Here is a 16,106-nt window from a genome sequence, read left to right on the forward strand (position 1 = left end):
TGTGATAAACACCTTCCATCGTGACTCACCTTTAGCTAGTGCACATGCTAGAAGCTCTTCGACAGAAATATTTTTATCTCCAGTGAAGAAAAAATATGTCAGACAGCTTTAGTATAAGCTTTAGTTCTGGCAGTGAAACCTTCTGAGGTCAAGCAGGGCTGGACACTGAAATAGGCATGGTTTCCAGCACCATTCCCTCTTCTCCTTTAAGAAGATAGCTCAATTTCTCCTCTTACAGAGCAGAGCATGTCTAGCCAGATGTAAGGATGCTCAGTTCTGCCTCCACCTGGATATGAGAGATGCAGGTCAATCCAAAAATAACACTGACATTGATGCTGACATCAGTAGCAGTTTGGTTTTGGTACTGTCAGTGAAGTGCTACCAGCTGATTAACTGTCAGCAGAGGTAACATTGTCTTAGTATTGCTATTGACACTATTGACACTGATGACTCCACTGTCAGTAGCAAGTATTTTTCTCTTCTAACAGAAAGGTGGCCAAGGGACAGGTTTCAGCACTGGTCTCTGGATCAAGCAAAAAGATTGAGTATAGGATTAAGAATTGCTCTAAGGATTATTCCTAAAAGGCAGCACAGACTGATTCATATCAAGTTTGGCACTTTCTGGCCTCTGAGGTTCATAATTCTTAAAAAGATTTTCACCATCAAATTTCCCCAGCTACACTGGTGCCAGCTACTTAGGGTCATTTAACAACTGTCCTGTTTCATGCTGTTGTGAACAGTGTGAATGATTTGTTCTGGTGACTTGCAAACCAGTCTTTACACGCTGTCAAAATGCAGAAAGAATAATGATATGTTATGACCAGGGCCATTACGTAGTTCCAGAAGAGACCTGCTGCATATTATGAATGAGCCCAGCCGAGTCTAAAAGAGGCCAGCCCTGAGTATTGCACACATGAGCCGCTCTGTGGCACCTTATCCTTCTGACTGGATATCACTCCCAAGCTGCCTTTCTCTTTAACTATACAAAAATGCCAAAGCTGCCTCAGTATCAGCTCTCTGAGGTGCTTAAGACTTGATGTCTATCACTCTGTCCGGTAGAATGTATACTCCAGGTAACAGGAATGATGATAATTGGGAAAATTATTGTGCACAAAATTGCACACTTCTGGTACAATATTCTTCTGGTACAATATACTTTCATATACTTTCCAAATTATGTAGCAAAGGAGCAACAAATAATAGCTTTTTAAATAACCATTTTATCTGTAATGGTTCTGTCTTATCATAATTTCTTAATTATTAAATGCTTCCAAAATAGGATAGTTCTACAATTTAGAGGTTTGTTCCCAAGTTTGTGTTAGTCTTGACTCTAAATCTATTTATTTATTTCCTCACCCTCCCCTGCCACCCAGCAGTATCTTACTAAAACTAATCTTTCCCAGAGGCAAGAAGCTGCATATCTTAGATAATTCAAGGTAACCCTGTCTTTTCCTACTATTTCTGTTGCTTCTAGGGGTTCAGCTGTCTCCTTGTCTAATATATCAAAATTACTTAGGTTTTGTTTTTAGATCTGCTGTCATATCATACTGAAGGTGAGAAACTGCTTCCTCTGAATATTAAAGCTCACTCAAGCAAACCTCAGCCTAGGCACACTTTAGAAACCTTCCTGTGTCTGAATTAAAACATAACTACACGGCATAATTGCTATTTTTGTTGAATACCTTGCTCTCTGTGACCTATGAGGTTGGCAACTGAGTTTGGTAAAGCTGTTTAAAGAACTCATTAGTAGCAGTCAGTTATCCACTGTTTCGGGGGTGTTGGTGTTAGGTTTTGGGTTTTTTTTTAACATACAATCAGACCTTTATGGAAACCAGCATTGTAAAGAACTAACTGTTATTATAGAGTAATTCTTTTCTGTAGCCAGTGTCAGAGGAGAAAAATTAGGGAAGATTTTCTAAAAAGCCGTGCAATTAGAATTAGTATGAGATTTTATTTATCAACCAGTATCATTAAGAAGCTGAGAAGGATGTGGGAAACAAAACCAATGTGGATGCTGTGCTAAGAACACCTTTCTGGAAATTGATTTATTTATATTGCACGCAAGCAAATGATAAGCGTAGTTTATCCTCTTCTGGGTCTGTCATGTGCATGGATTCTCTGCAAAGAGAATCTGACAACTTCCTCATAGGGATTGGTGGTTTTTTGATTGTTCGGTCCATGTCATAGTGAGAATTTCTCGCCTTGTAAAAAGCCTCTGCTGTACAAAATGAAATACAAGGCCATCTGGGCCCACATTTTTTTGTCTTTTGACTGTGACACAGTATATTTTTTGTGAAATTGAAAAGCAACTAAAGTGTGAACCCATCACTATGTGCATGCCCTACTGTTTTCTGATATTTTGACAGCTGCCCTTTGAAAAAATAGTTCTCTAAATTGCTATTAATTAGAACTGGTAATCTGATAGTATAATCAAATTTCCCCTGTCAAATCACAGATATTTTCAAAAAATGTAGGAATCTTTAGAGTATTAAGTACTACCTCCAAGATTTTTTGCTTTTTGAAATGTATTGTAAGGCACTGCTGAGATAAAAAATGTCAAGTCTCTTCTTATTGTGGAACTTCAGTTTCTCCAAGACATGCAAGATAAAGCCTACCATGTGCTACACTGGTATGTTAGGTGATGAAGAAAGCCTAGAAAGTATGTTCCCTTATTCATGCGGCAGCAAACTAAGACTTGAAGAGAAAACGCTAAGGAAGATTTATATAGCTTAATTCTTTGGCTTCAGAGAGACATGATCTGCTAGCTGGTAAGCATACCAAACAGCGTATTTGCAACTCTCTGCATCTGCTGCCCAGGGAAATACAGTGCTCCTTTTAAACAGAGCAAGAAGATACAGCCATTAATTTATTACTTGCCTACGGTAATTTAGCAATATTACACTATTTGAAAGGGACTGAAACTTCTCCTTAGAATAAGTTCTCTTTATATCTAGCTCTGTCACTGTGCCCAGATTTTGTCGTGTTATGTGTCACAGTAATCTAAAGTTCAGTGTTTATGTGCATTGCCATCGTAATCTCAGTTGTTGAGATTTGGTTTCTCGAGTCATACGGGAAAGAAATTTGCTATGTGACCTAAAAGCAAGAAGCATTTGGCTAAATTGGCCCTTGTAAGTCTCTGAGTCTTCTACCTTTTCTCCTCTTCAGAATTTTGCTTTTTCTGAGGAATTGCACCTATCCTCTGATAAAAATGGAGATTAGTTCAAAATGCACTTGAAGTTTTATCTAAATTCTGACAGTCGTGCCCCAAGTTTTTTCTAGAGCCATCATGTGAGACTTAGACTATGCAATGAGAAGTCAAAAGCCAAAAAAGGAAAGCAGAAGCAAAGGAACAGGCTTAGGGGTGGGTCTGGGACTGGCAGTCAGGGGATGGGGTGAAGGATGCAGCTGAGGTAACTCAGGGGTTTAAGTTTACTATGTAAATTTAATACAGTCTAATAATGTATTTGAGTTAAGGATTAAATGAACGTTTGAAATATTTGCCAGAATTTTTATACAGAATTGCTAGTCAGTGGAGTCAGAATCTTTAATTTCTCTTCCTTTTAAAGAACATTCTATACTTTATTTTTCTTGTCTGTAAATTAGAAATAATAATGCTTTCTGTCATTTAAAGATGCGGAGCTAAATGAATGGAGAGTAATACTGTGTCATCCTTGTTGTTGTTTGTGGGAGTTTTGCAGGCACTTACTTTGGAAGTGCAATGTGTTCTTTTTTTAATGTCTATTTTTTCCAATCTTTTAGGATCTCAGCAGCAAGGACATGAAGAGAGATTTGTACATAGTTGCCCATGTAATTCGAATAGGTACAGTATGATTTAATACTTGAAACATATATAGTTAGCAGTGGGTTTACAGTATTTTTAAATGTATGTTTTAATTGATGTTATAATTATTTAACCAGTTGGATAACTCAAGTCATAGACCATACCTGTCCGCTGAGATTAATATTCAGACCGTATGCAGCGAAGTGTTACAAAGTTTTAACGGTGACTTTTTTTTTTCTCAGTCTGAAACAAAACACTTGATTAAACACCACATTTGAGGGAGGAGGAAGGAACTAAAAAAGGACTTTGATGTTCCAAAATTTCAAATGAGGTCTTTTTGCTAATGATATATAGGTAGTTTCCAGGGCAGGACATCCCCATACCTGGCCATTCACATCTAGTAAATTACAGGCTGTTAGACAAATATATATAAAGATCTGTTTTCTGCTGTAGGAGTCTGCAGTGCTTCCAAGAACCCTCACTTGAGTTTAGGAAGGTGCCTGTAAAACATAAGAGCAGGGAAACTGTCACACCTGCCAGGTGTTCTTTACTTGCTGATGCCAAAAAAGAGCATTAGCAGCAGTACTGTCTGCTGGAAGTCTGTCAAGCTTGCAGCCCAGCGTTTAGCATTAAACACTTCCTTCTTTCCAGCTTCTGGCTGCTGGCATAGAGCTATGAAAAGGAGAGATCTGGAGGCATAGTGCCTAGACCTGACTGCCCAAGGACAAAAGCCCTTCTTTACTAATTCACTTGACTGCTCACCCTTTACAGAGGAGGTTTCTCTGACTATTTGTAAGCTGGGCTAGGCTTCATTTATTCTTTTTGAGATTTGCAGTACCAAGAATGGGAAGTGTTTACGGTTGAAGCTGAATTTAGAATGTGTCTGATATGGTATAGTTCAGTGCTCAAAGTAGTTCACGGACAGCTGGATGATTTTTTTAGCCCAGCAGTGAACTGACTATATGACTTCCGGTATGTGAATTAAATTGCTAGAATCTCTTTTGTGTGGAAGGTGTGGGACAGAAAAAAGCTGTAGTTAAAAAGGATGCTATTAGTTGGTAACAGGGAATAATGGTTATAAATTATGAATGTACGTACTTTACTGAGAAATTAGCGTGTAAATATTTCACCTATGTTAAGTATAACTTATTTCAAATATTTGGGCCTAAAATGTTAACAACATACAACTGGGCTCCCCAGTTCAAGAGGGACAGGGAACGACTGGAGAGAGTCCAGCAGAGGGCTACTAAGATGATTAGGAAGCTGAAGCATCTCTCCTATGAGGAAAGGCTGAGAGACCTGGAGAAGGGAAAACTGAGAGGGGATTTTGTCAACACTTACAAATATCTAAAGCGTGGGTGTCAAGAGGACAGGGCCAGATTCTTTATAGTGCTGCCCAGTGATAGGACAGGGGGCAACGGGCACAAACTGGAGCACAGGAAGTTCCACCTCAACACGAGGAAAAACTTCTTTACATTAAGGGTGGCAGCGCACTGGAACAGGCTGTCCGGGGAGGCTGTGGAGTCTCCTTCCCTGGAGATATTCAAAACTTGCCTGGATGCAGTCCCATGTGACCTGCTTTAGCAGGGGGGTTGGACTAGATGATTTCCAGAGGTCCCTTCCAACCCCTGCCACTCTGTGATTCTAACAGTCAGTCTCTTCAGTTGTGTTATTCAGTACAACTGAGTAGTGCACTCTCTCATGTTTTTCAGGTTTTCAGTTAACTGGAAAATGACTAGGTAGTGTTTGCAATGAAAGGGTATTTAACCCTATTTCCAGCCCATTCACTACTAGCGTTAGTAGTGGTAATGGTACCAGCCACAGATACCTTTTCTGAAGTACAGAAGGTCTAAACAGCTTAGTGAAACCATAGCTTTGTTGTGTTGTCTTGCAAATGACAATATACCTCCTAAGTCACAAATGTGTTAGAAGGATCATTTTTTCCTTATCTGACTTCTCTGTGTCATAAAGTGTCTAAAAGTTAGAACTACTCTGTATCATTTGAGATGATAAATGGAGCTTGTAGAAATATATGCTGTTGTTCAAGCTCAGTTTTTTGTCCTTGATGCAAGAAGTGCTGGAGAAATAATTATGTATAATGTTACAGTTGACTTAGATTATCATAGTGATATTTCTGGTCTTGGCATTTTTTACTCTATTAATAAACTGCTTTAACAAGAGGAAGTTAATCATTGAGCAGCTTTGTACCTCAGAATTCTCCTTTATGTGCTCCAAGACAAAGATAATAAATGACACAATATAGAATACATTCCCTTAAAGCAATTGTATAAAGTAAAAATTTGTGTAAATGCTGGACTGTAATGAAAGGACCACAGCGAATCTCTGTGTGGATGCAGAGAGGTGAGTACCAGCTGTTTTCTTGGCTCATTCAGCAGATGATTTGTAGTCAGCCCAGCTGGATGCAAATATGTGTCATGGAGCTGCAAATGAAAGATGGCCAGAGATGACACTGTTCACTTTGCCCTTGAGTGTTCTGTTAGCTAAATGAGGTTATGTGGCTTGATCAAAGTAGTCCAGTGGGTCAGGTAGGTTCAAATGGACCTCTGGATTTGAAACAGTCTAAGAAGAAAAAGAGTGAGAAATTGTGGTGGGTTGACCTTGGCTGGACTCCAGCTGCTCACCAAGTGGCTCTATCACTCCCATCCAGCAGGAAAGGGTAGAGGAGAAAATAAGATGGATAAAAAACTTGTGGGTCAAGATGAAGGCAGTCTAGTAAAACAAAGGCTGCGTGTGAAAGCAAAGGAAAACAAAAGATTTATTTTCTACTTCCTGTCAGCAGGCGATGTCCAGCCACTTCCCAGGAAGCAGGGCTTCAGTACACATAGTGGTTGGTTGGAAAGACAAACATCGTAATAACAAATGGCTCCTTCTTCCTCCTTTCTTTTAGCTTTTGTTGATGAGCAGACATCATATGGTACAAAGTATCCCTTTGGTTAGTTTGGGTCAGCTGTCCTGGCTGTGTCCCCTCCCAAGATCTTGCCCACCCCCAGCCTGCTGGGTGATGCGGGGGAATGTTGGAGAGACAGCCATTGTGCTATGTGAGCCCTGCTCAGCAGTAGCCAAAACACTGGTGTGTTACCAAGGCCTTTCTAGCTGCCACTGCAAAGCACAGCACGATGGGGGCTGCTGGGGGGAATATTAACTCCATCTCAGCCAGACACAATACAGAAGTACAGGAAAGGCTACAAGCTGTAGTTGAAACTCACTGGAGGTATGCATACTCAGAGGGATAATAAAAGAGAATTGGAAAGAATGGCTACATGTGAATCTCTAATGTTTTAAATTTCTGTCAATTTTAGGTCGCATGTTGCTAAATGATTCAAAAAAAGGGCCCCCTCATTTACACTATCGCCGCCCCTATGGCTGTGCAGTATTGAGCATCATGGATGTACTTCAGTCAATCTCTGAAATAAAAGAAGAGAAGGATTTTGTTCTCAAAGTTTACACGTGAGTAACTCCTAGAAGGAAATGAATTATAAAACCCACTTCGTATATGTTGGGTGATGAGATACTAAAGAGATATAAAATATCAAGGGACCATAAACTGCATTTGCTGTTTTATCATCCTCACAAGGTAAACTAGTGCTGCTGGCACTGGTTTTTGCTCCTTTATTATTGCAGAAGCTCATAGAAACTAATGAATATTGTCACAGATGTTTCAGGTATGTGAAATGCTTCAGAAATTATTGAGTATTGCCCAAATCTGTGACATGCAGAGCTGCACTTCTATTAATGTGATTTATTTAAAATCTGCAAAGCTCAAAACCAAAGAAATTTGCTGTATTTCACTTGATGAAGGGAATAGTTATTCATGCCCTGTCTCTTATTCCTTATTAGTCATGGTGACCAACCAAACAAGTAGAAAACAACTGAAGTCATTAGTGTGTGACCAAAAAACTCAAAACAAGTTAACATTTTTTGAGCAAGAATGTATCTTCAGTTATTTGTGATTTTGAACTTTGAACTAACAAATTCTTATTATGAAATGTAGTCTCACAGTTGTAATAAAGAGGCCACAGACAAACTGTCTGGAGACTGCAGGGAATATTTAAATCTCTTGTCAGTGAGGATAAATACTGGCAAGATCCACTTTGCAGATGGGCTGAGATATAGCTGATACTGCTTTGCAGTCTGTGGTCACTATTCTGAGTAATAAGATGTTGGGGGGGGGTTATACAACTTTATTGTTTGAGAAGTCCATTCAGCAGCAGAAAAATCTGACATTCAGGAGAGACTTTAAATGAAAAAAATGGCTTTCACTGTTCACTGAAAGGTTCTTGTGTATCTCCTTCATATATTAGAGATCTGTAAGTCCAAGGAAAAGTCTCTGAGTCAGCTCTTCCATCCTTTTTTCAACAGTTACAGAAACTGTAGCAAAATTGTCAAGTTATAGGGAAGAAAATGGTTGTCTTTTTTGTCTTTGTCAATAGAATCTGGATAATCCTGGCATTTTGTCACTATTCGGTTTCATTTTATCTCAGACCAGTGGTTTTTGGTTATATATTTTATGTTAATGTCTGCCTTGTAGACAGGGTGTTAATATATTGCAACTGCAACGTTTTGAATGTTTACAGTAATGGAACATTCTGAATATCAGATTTCTGTTTTGATGCCCTTTTAATGCATCTTTAGCTGCTTATTCACCGAAAAATAGGAGAGAAAAAGCTTATAAAATACTGGACTTCTCCATTTGTCAGTGACAAAGTCACACAGCCAGCTAGAGCAATCCAAAGTCCTGATACTATGATCAAAAAAAAAAAAATAAAATCACAGGATAGAGAGCTTCCCTTTCCTTCCTCTTAATCTGGGATGTTTTGTTAATATGGATTCCCTTTGCACCACCCAAAGTACCAGCTGTATCTGCCTAAATGTTTCAGTAGATTTATACCAGCTGTTCTTTGTCTCCTTCCCCACCCTTTGTTTTCAACATCCCTGCACAGCTGTTACTGTCTTCCCAGAGAGGGAGGAGTAGAGCCTATAACAGAATTCAACTCTGTAATCAGATGCTTGTAATTTTTTATCACTATTATAATTCACTTCAGTTGTTTTTAAGTCTTGTATGTAATTCTTTTATGTTACTTCTGTTTGGAGTGTTCTCTGTAAACCTCCAACAAAAATCTGCAGAAGGGAAAATGGATATATCTAAAGGGTACCAGCTTATCCCTTTTGCAGCTTTGATAGCTGTTGGTCTTCCATGACAGAAAGTTTTCACAGGTTTATCTGCTTGCGTCGTCTCTTTGCACATTCTTTTAGCTAACCTACCTTTTCTTGCTTTGTATACGGAAATTGAAATTTTTGTCCTTTGTAAGTTTAAAACCGTATGTGAATACTTAAACAATGCTGAACTGATTTTCTTAACCTGTGCTCTCAGGTTGATGATTGTTAAAATGCCTCAGGCCAACTCAAAAACATCATAAAGATGAAATAAGGAGGGAGGTGTATTTGTATTTTTGAAGGAATAAAAAGCATTCTTTTTGTACAATGTCTGGCTAAAGCTAAAGCTTACAGCTGCCACAAATGAGGCAGTCAGCATACAGCCAGAAAAGCCTTTTCACAGGGAGAAGCTGGAAAAAAATTGAGACTCAAAATCTAACAAAGGCCGAAAGAAATACATAATGTTTCATTGGAGACTTGCTGGATCCACAAGAGAGAATGCTTATGCGGGGGGGGGGGGTGTGGGGTGTGGGTGTCAATTTACTTCACCAGTCTTTCTCAGCTTGCCTTATTATTGTTAAAGATTTATGTCTGAAAAATACTTCTTTCTCACAGTCCAGATTTTCCTATTTGTTAATCCCACAGTCATGTTCTAATCTTACTAAGAGATTATTGTACCATGGCTCTAGTTATAAGCTCATTATGTAAAAGCATGAAGATTTACTTTTATAATTATTTTCAATAATATATATGTAAAGTATTTTAAAAGTGAGGTGGAATCTAAATTCTCAATCAATTTTTTTCTTACATCACTTGATTTCATTTTTTTGTATACTTTTTTTTCTTTAATGGATTATTTTGCTCATCCAGTGTTACTCTGTCAGTCTTTCCATTCCCCTAAAAACCTCATGTACTTCTTTCTCATATTATCTTTTTCAGTTTTATGTTTTGTCCTGTTTTCTCTCAACCCTTTAGTTTTCTCCTTCTCCAACACTAACTCTTAAAATTCCTTCCTATTAATGTGGTGCATTGCCTGAATGCCTTCCCGTTTTGATACTCCAGTTGTTGCTGTTTGCCCAGCTGGACCAGAGTGTACATTGCATTTCTGTCCCCATCTATTTGACATCAGGGTCTGATGTAGTATGGCAGACATCCCAAATGGTAAATTTACTGTAGAACCAGCCAACCTGAAAAGGTGATGGATGGCTCAGGAGAAAATTCTTATTTAAGCAAGAAATATTTTTTGTAATGTATTTGGTATTTAGACAAGTAAAATGTTAACACAATGAAATGCATTACAAGCAAGTGTTTTCAGGCCAGCATTTCAAACTTGGGAGAACATTCTTCTTTGCGTTCAGGAAATGTGAAGTGCAGCTTACATTGGTAATTGGTACAAAGGTAGCTTTAAGCTATCTTTACAGTCCATTGATTTTGGGATAACTTTGTTCCAGGTTAATTTGCAGGCATAAGTCATTGGAGGCTGAAATCTATTTTAACTTGCACTCCAGAGGCTGGTACAGCAACTAAAAAATTATCAGAGGTCAGAAATTTTCTGTAGTCTCAGCTGTGAGGATGGAGGATGGCATAGAATTTTTCCTATGAGTATTCTCTCTCCTTTAAGGAGAATATTATTTGTGGTAGGATAAATGACTTCTAATGTCTTGGCAATGTGAAGATAATTATTATTTTTTCCTGACAGGTAAACTGAATATTTGTTAAAGGTCCAAGTTAGCACAGATACCACAATTATTGAAAGGGGTTTTGTACTGTCCCTTAATGTCTTAGCACTGTTGTGTTTTGGTTTTGAGGATTGCTTTGGGGAGTGCAAATTTAGTCAATTTGCCAATCTCTTAAGTTCTGGAATGTCATTTTAGTGCTGACCTGTCTTAAGTCAAATAGCTGATCTCTGTTCCCAAAAGGGATATAGTAGTTACAGAAGATACAGAGTAGAGCAACTAAAATGTTTAGTGGCATAGAGTCATTTCTTTGTGAGAGAGATTGAGAACGTGGGGAGCTTCAGCTTGAAGAGGAGAAAAGTGGTGTTGGGAAGGGATACGACCAAGACTTAAAAAATTCTAGTGGAGGGTAAACTGTTGTTCATGGAATACAACAGTACAAGAGTTAGGGATACCTAATGAAATTGGTAGGAGATGACATTAAAAAAAGATGGAAGAAAGCTCTTTTTTAGAAAGCAGATAATAATCTTCTGGGTTGTACTGCCACAGGATGTTGTGAAGACAGGCAGTATTAGAAGGTCCAAAGGGGATTAGACAAGTTCATGAACAACAGGTCTGTAAACAGAGGAGTAGGAACAGACAGGAATGTACGCTCTTAAAATCTCTAAGCCGAAAGGCTCAGGGGCAGGGTACATCAGCCTGGCTGCTCATGTACCCTGCCAAAGTAGTATCTCCTGTTGCCAGTGTGGGAAGCTTTTTTTTTTTTTTTTTTTTTAATGTTCATACATTCTTAACAACCAGCTGAGATGTCTGATACCTACACCCACTGCAGTGAAAGGAGGAATGTTGAGATAGGTGGAGATAATCCCAATCTAACTGCACCAGATAACCTAGGAATACAACCTGATCGGCGTTTTAATTAAATAAATATTTTTGGATAGCATGCTGGGAGGAAGTAACTCTTAATGTTTTTTCTTCATTTTTCCTTTTTTACTGTCTGTACTTTGTGTTTAAGTTATTCCAAGTTGTTTATGTTCCTTTTCCTTTTATAATCAGCACTTACAGCGGATGTCAGTAAGCGTGCCATAACAGGTTTTGTGGGTTATTCTTGACAGTATATGGTTTTGTAATACTGAAGCTGTAGAAAATCACCAGCTACTACTTATTCTAGATAGCCTTAATTCTTCTTGCCATACTATTCTTCAGTTACATAATGCAGGAGACAAAAAAATCCCTACCGTCTTCACAGTAGCTGGTTTGTATCATTTCCAACATTATGTATTCTTGGGGGGAAACAAAAAGAGGAAAATATGTTAATATGCTTGGGAGAAGATTTACAAAGTGACTTATTTCTAAAGACTCCTGTCTTGCTTTATTTCAGTTGCATTTCAGGAGAAATAAGATTCATATGGCTGCTGAGTTAAAAATTGTTGACTTCATAGGGAATCTTGAAATCTTGCAGTCGTGATTTAAATAAAGTGCAATTGAATTTAAAAGTCAGACTTGATTAACATAATCTTTTTTCTTTTTTTCTTTTCCTTTTGTTTTCTTTTTTACCAATAGCACTGTTTGTAGCAAAGGTTCCATTTTTGTTTTTCAATTAGCTTATACTAGTAAAATTTTCATTTCAGCTGTGCTTACACTAGTGTAAAGTACTTCATAACATTTATTATGCGTCCCTTCATTATGTGGTAACAAGCTGTAGCACTGTTGGCATTTTTTTCCTGGTATGAGTCCATTCAAGCTTAGTGAGTTTAGGAGTTATATAGCTTTACATATACTAGTGCAAATAAATTTAGGTTGATAGGGACCTCTCTAGTCCAGCCTCCTTCTCGGAGCAAGGCCGGCTATGAGATCAGCCAAGGCTGTTCAGGGCTTTATCCAGTCTTGTCTCGATAATCTCCAAGGATGGAGACCGCACAGCCTCTCTGGGCAACCTCTTCCAACCATGCTTTGCTATCCTCATGGAAATGCTTTTTCTAATATCCAGTCTGAACCTTTCTTGTTTGTGTTTATACCTGTTCCTTTACATCATCTCACTATGCACCACTGAAGAAGGCTGGCTCTTTTGTCTTAATAACTGCTTGCAGGTCTTGGAAGGCTGCTGTTAATGTTCCACCTCTTGCCTTGTTTTCTCCAGGCTGAAAAAGCTTAGGTCCCTCAGCCTCTCCTCCTACAGTATGTGCTCCAGCCACCTGCCCATCCACAGGACTCTCTCCAATTGTCTGTTTTGTATTGGAGAACTCAAAACTGAGCACAGTATTCTAGATCCAGGCTAACAACCACTAAGTAATGTCATTTGCCAAATGACAGTAGAAATATAGAAACAAATAGTAGTTAAATATTAGTATGTTGCGTGAACAATAATTTAAAAATATAATTCTGAATATATCTGATCACTGCAGAAACTTTTCTCTAATGGATAAGGACTGTTAAGGTTTGGGAAGTTCACTAAACATATAGTTGCTTTTTGTGGGAGTAAGATTTTGGGTTGAATAAAAGTTGCAGGATGAAAAAAGACCTGAAGTATACAGATATGTATAGAATATGATATAATAATATAGCTCAGTAAGTATTTATATATATACATAGGGATTTTTTTATTTTCCAAAATGGTAAGTTACATGTTTCAGCAGTTACAAAACCTATTATGATATGATGCCTACATTTTGGTCTCTACTGTTGTCTTTGGCTGTGGCCTATGGACTCAGAATATGGGGCTTGTTTCCTTGATTGCTTTCTCAGAGGCACTGCAATTCTTGCGTTTTTTGGCTTTGGCTGCTAAACAGAAGTGTGGCATTTCTGACTTAGGTGCCCAAGATCTGGGAAGAAGCAAGCATCCAGGTGTGTTCTTGTTCTGTTTCCTGCTTTGCTGGCTTTCTGCTCACGTGATGATTTTTTTGTGGGTTATAATTAAAAGGAATCTGTGTTTCTTCATGACTGAAAAGGAACTGAAATATCTGCTTCTGATACTCTAAGCCATTTCTATCCCAATGTAATTTCCAAATGCTGCAGCATCCCTGATTTCTCTCTCCAGAATCTTGCCATCAGAGTAACAAGAATATCTGTAGAGCTATAGATATAGTGATTTAGAGGGGATTTTAAAAAAATGTTTCTCCACTTCAAAATATTTATGCATAAGGCCTGGAATGGAGCAATAAAAGATACTGGCTTTGACTTTCCACTACACAGTTACATAGTGTGATTTTATTGTGATGGAATAGCATCATGCTGTGGTGGAGAGCATAGCACATTCTTTGTTATATTCATATCTTCTCCTTGTCTTTATAATTCTCATTAACTTGTATTTTAAGTATAATATATTGCAATTTGAGGAAACAGTCCTGAGAAAGGTTAGGAACGGAGCAGTGAACTGGAAGTTAGCCACAAATAAACAGAAGGGAACTCTGAGGTAAGTGCATGCAATGTCATGGGATTAGTCTAAAGTCTGAAATTGCTAGGGGCATCAGAATGGTGATGGGAGATGTTAGAAGCTGCTGAATGCAGTAGCCCAACAGAGGCGGGGCTGACACAGCTCCATGCCCCCAGGTCCAGCCAGGCACAAGGCTGAGCCTGTGTCCCACGTGTGTACGTACTTACAGTACAGACACATACAGCTGGCCATGCAGATCCACACGGGCAGAAAGTACATGCTCATACAAACACATACAGCACCAAAGGCCTCATCTGTTTTTCCTCTCTGGTTTGGCAGGGTAAAAACTTGTTAGTGGAAAACAAACATACACACAGACGCTCAAATCCCTCCAGTCTCTGGCTTTAGACACTCAGTTCAGGCACAGGGCATGGCCAGACAAGCATGCTGACAGTGACTTGTTTACGTATGAATGGGCTATTTTATACTGTCATCCCTCTATTTCCCTACAATTCATATTGTATGTCTTGAACATATAAGTCTTGAACAATCCCAAAATGCTCTTCCCCAACATCCCATAATGGGTCCTGTATCACCATAGGCAGTTAACCCATTTCAGTCTTTAAAGTGATCCAGGGAACCTTCCTGGCTGACTTGTTCTGCTGGGTTTCACACCTTGACAATGTGCGGAACACCCTCTTGCAGCAGGCTCATCCTCTCCATTGTGTTCAAGATGAGCCTTTAACTGCTTAACAGGAAAGATAGAGTTAGTAGGAAATATTTAGAACAATTCTGTTTACAGGTGCTGCCAGTACGTGGTGGTCTTAGTAAGATGTACATCCAGCAGGTTTGAATCTGATAGTTCGATTGAGGGCAGTGCAGCCAGCTACCCTGCCTGAATATTGTTTGAACAACATTATAATCCGCACACCAAATTGTTGTATGTTATTGGAACTGATATCAATAACTGAATTTTTCCTGGTGAAAAAATATTGAGTAGAAATACAAGAAATCTGTTGACGAATTATTATATTGTAATTTATATCCTAGAAATGTATTGAGGATTTACAGATGGTAATTAAGTGAAAATTAAGTAGAACAGTATTTACAAATGCTTATTAAAATTACATGTAGATGAATAAATAGTTGTGAAATGCTCCTTCAGAAGATGATGCACATATAGAAACGTATTTTGTGGTATTACATATTTTTGTTCTACAGTTTGGGACAGGGGCAGCATCGTGTTTCAAGGCATTCTGTAAAATATGTAAGTAAGCAAAAGTCTTGTTGTAAATGTTGTAAAAGATACTAAAAAAATCAGGGGTTTATTTAGTCTTTCACATTTCACGTGTTATTTCTTGATTTTAACTTTTTTTTAATAAAAACCAAAAGGTTAATATATGGCAACAGTTAATTTCAGCTTAAAATTAATTTTCTACGTGCACAGAATTCAAATAGGATGTCCAGAGCTTTCTTCGTTCTGTCATAATATGAAGAATAAAACAATGGCTTTGATGACAGAAGTCACCACAGGCTCCAAAGTGTCCATGAAAAGGAGATAACTATTAGGGAATGTTTTGTTTCCTTCCAGTTTTAAAAGCAAGAATTATGTGGGATTTCTCTCATTTATCAGAACCCCACAAGCTTTCATGTTATCTCTACCACAGAGTTGGCTCTCCTGTCCTAAGATGGTTCAGCAGAAAGCTTTTAACTTGAATTAGTGTTCTTTTCTTTTAGGTGTAACAACGAAAATGAATGGTGCCAGATCCATGAAAATATTATTCGCAAGTCCAGCACCAAATACACAGCACCCAGCTCAAACTATGGTAAATATTTACTTGTACGTTTCTCTCATAATAACAGCTGAAGATATTTTAGGAAACAGTTAATTATGTATAGCAGAGAAAATCAGTGAGATGTGAGATTATGCATAGTTGAATTTCGCTACTTACGGTGATTTAAAAGTTTAGCTAAAATTGATTTGCATTCAATTCACAGGTGAAAATCTGTATTGCATCTGCCAATTTAACCAGGAATTTAGGAAAAAAAGAACACCTGGTCTTTCCTTCTCAGATACAGCTGACAGTAATTAATTCAGCAT

At 38.2% G+C, this 16,106-nt stretch overlaps 1 protein-coding gene across 1 annotated transcript in view; it reads left to right on the forward strand.

Annotated features, from left to right (window-relative positions):
* DOCK3 (dedicator of cytokinesis 3) overlaps window positions 1-16,106 on the forward strand; it is a 212,502-nt gene that overhangs the window by 108,063 nt on the left and 88,333 nt on the right. Inside the window, exons 12-14 of the mRNA XM_086470656.1 lie at window positions 3,760-3,820; window positions 7,102-7,249; window positions 15,743-15,831. Coding sequence (XP_086326782.1) covers window positions 3,760-3,820; window positions 7,102-7,249; window positions 15,743-15,831 — 298 coding nt within the window. The remainder of the gene's footprint in view (window positions 1-3,759; window positions 3,821-7,101; window positions 7,250-15,742; window positions 15,832-16,106) is intronic.

This window comes from Leptosomus discolor, chromosome 9, assembly GCF_034619465.1.
Source record: "Leptosomus discolor isolate bLepDis1 chromosome 9, bLepDis1.hap2, whole genome shotgun sequence".
NCBI lineage: Eukaryota > Metazoa > Chordata > Aves > Leptosomiformes > Leptosomidae > Leptosomus > Leptosomus discolor.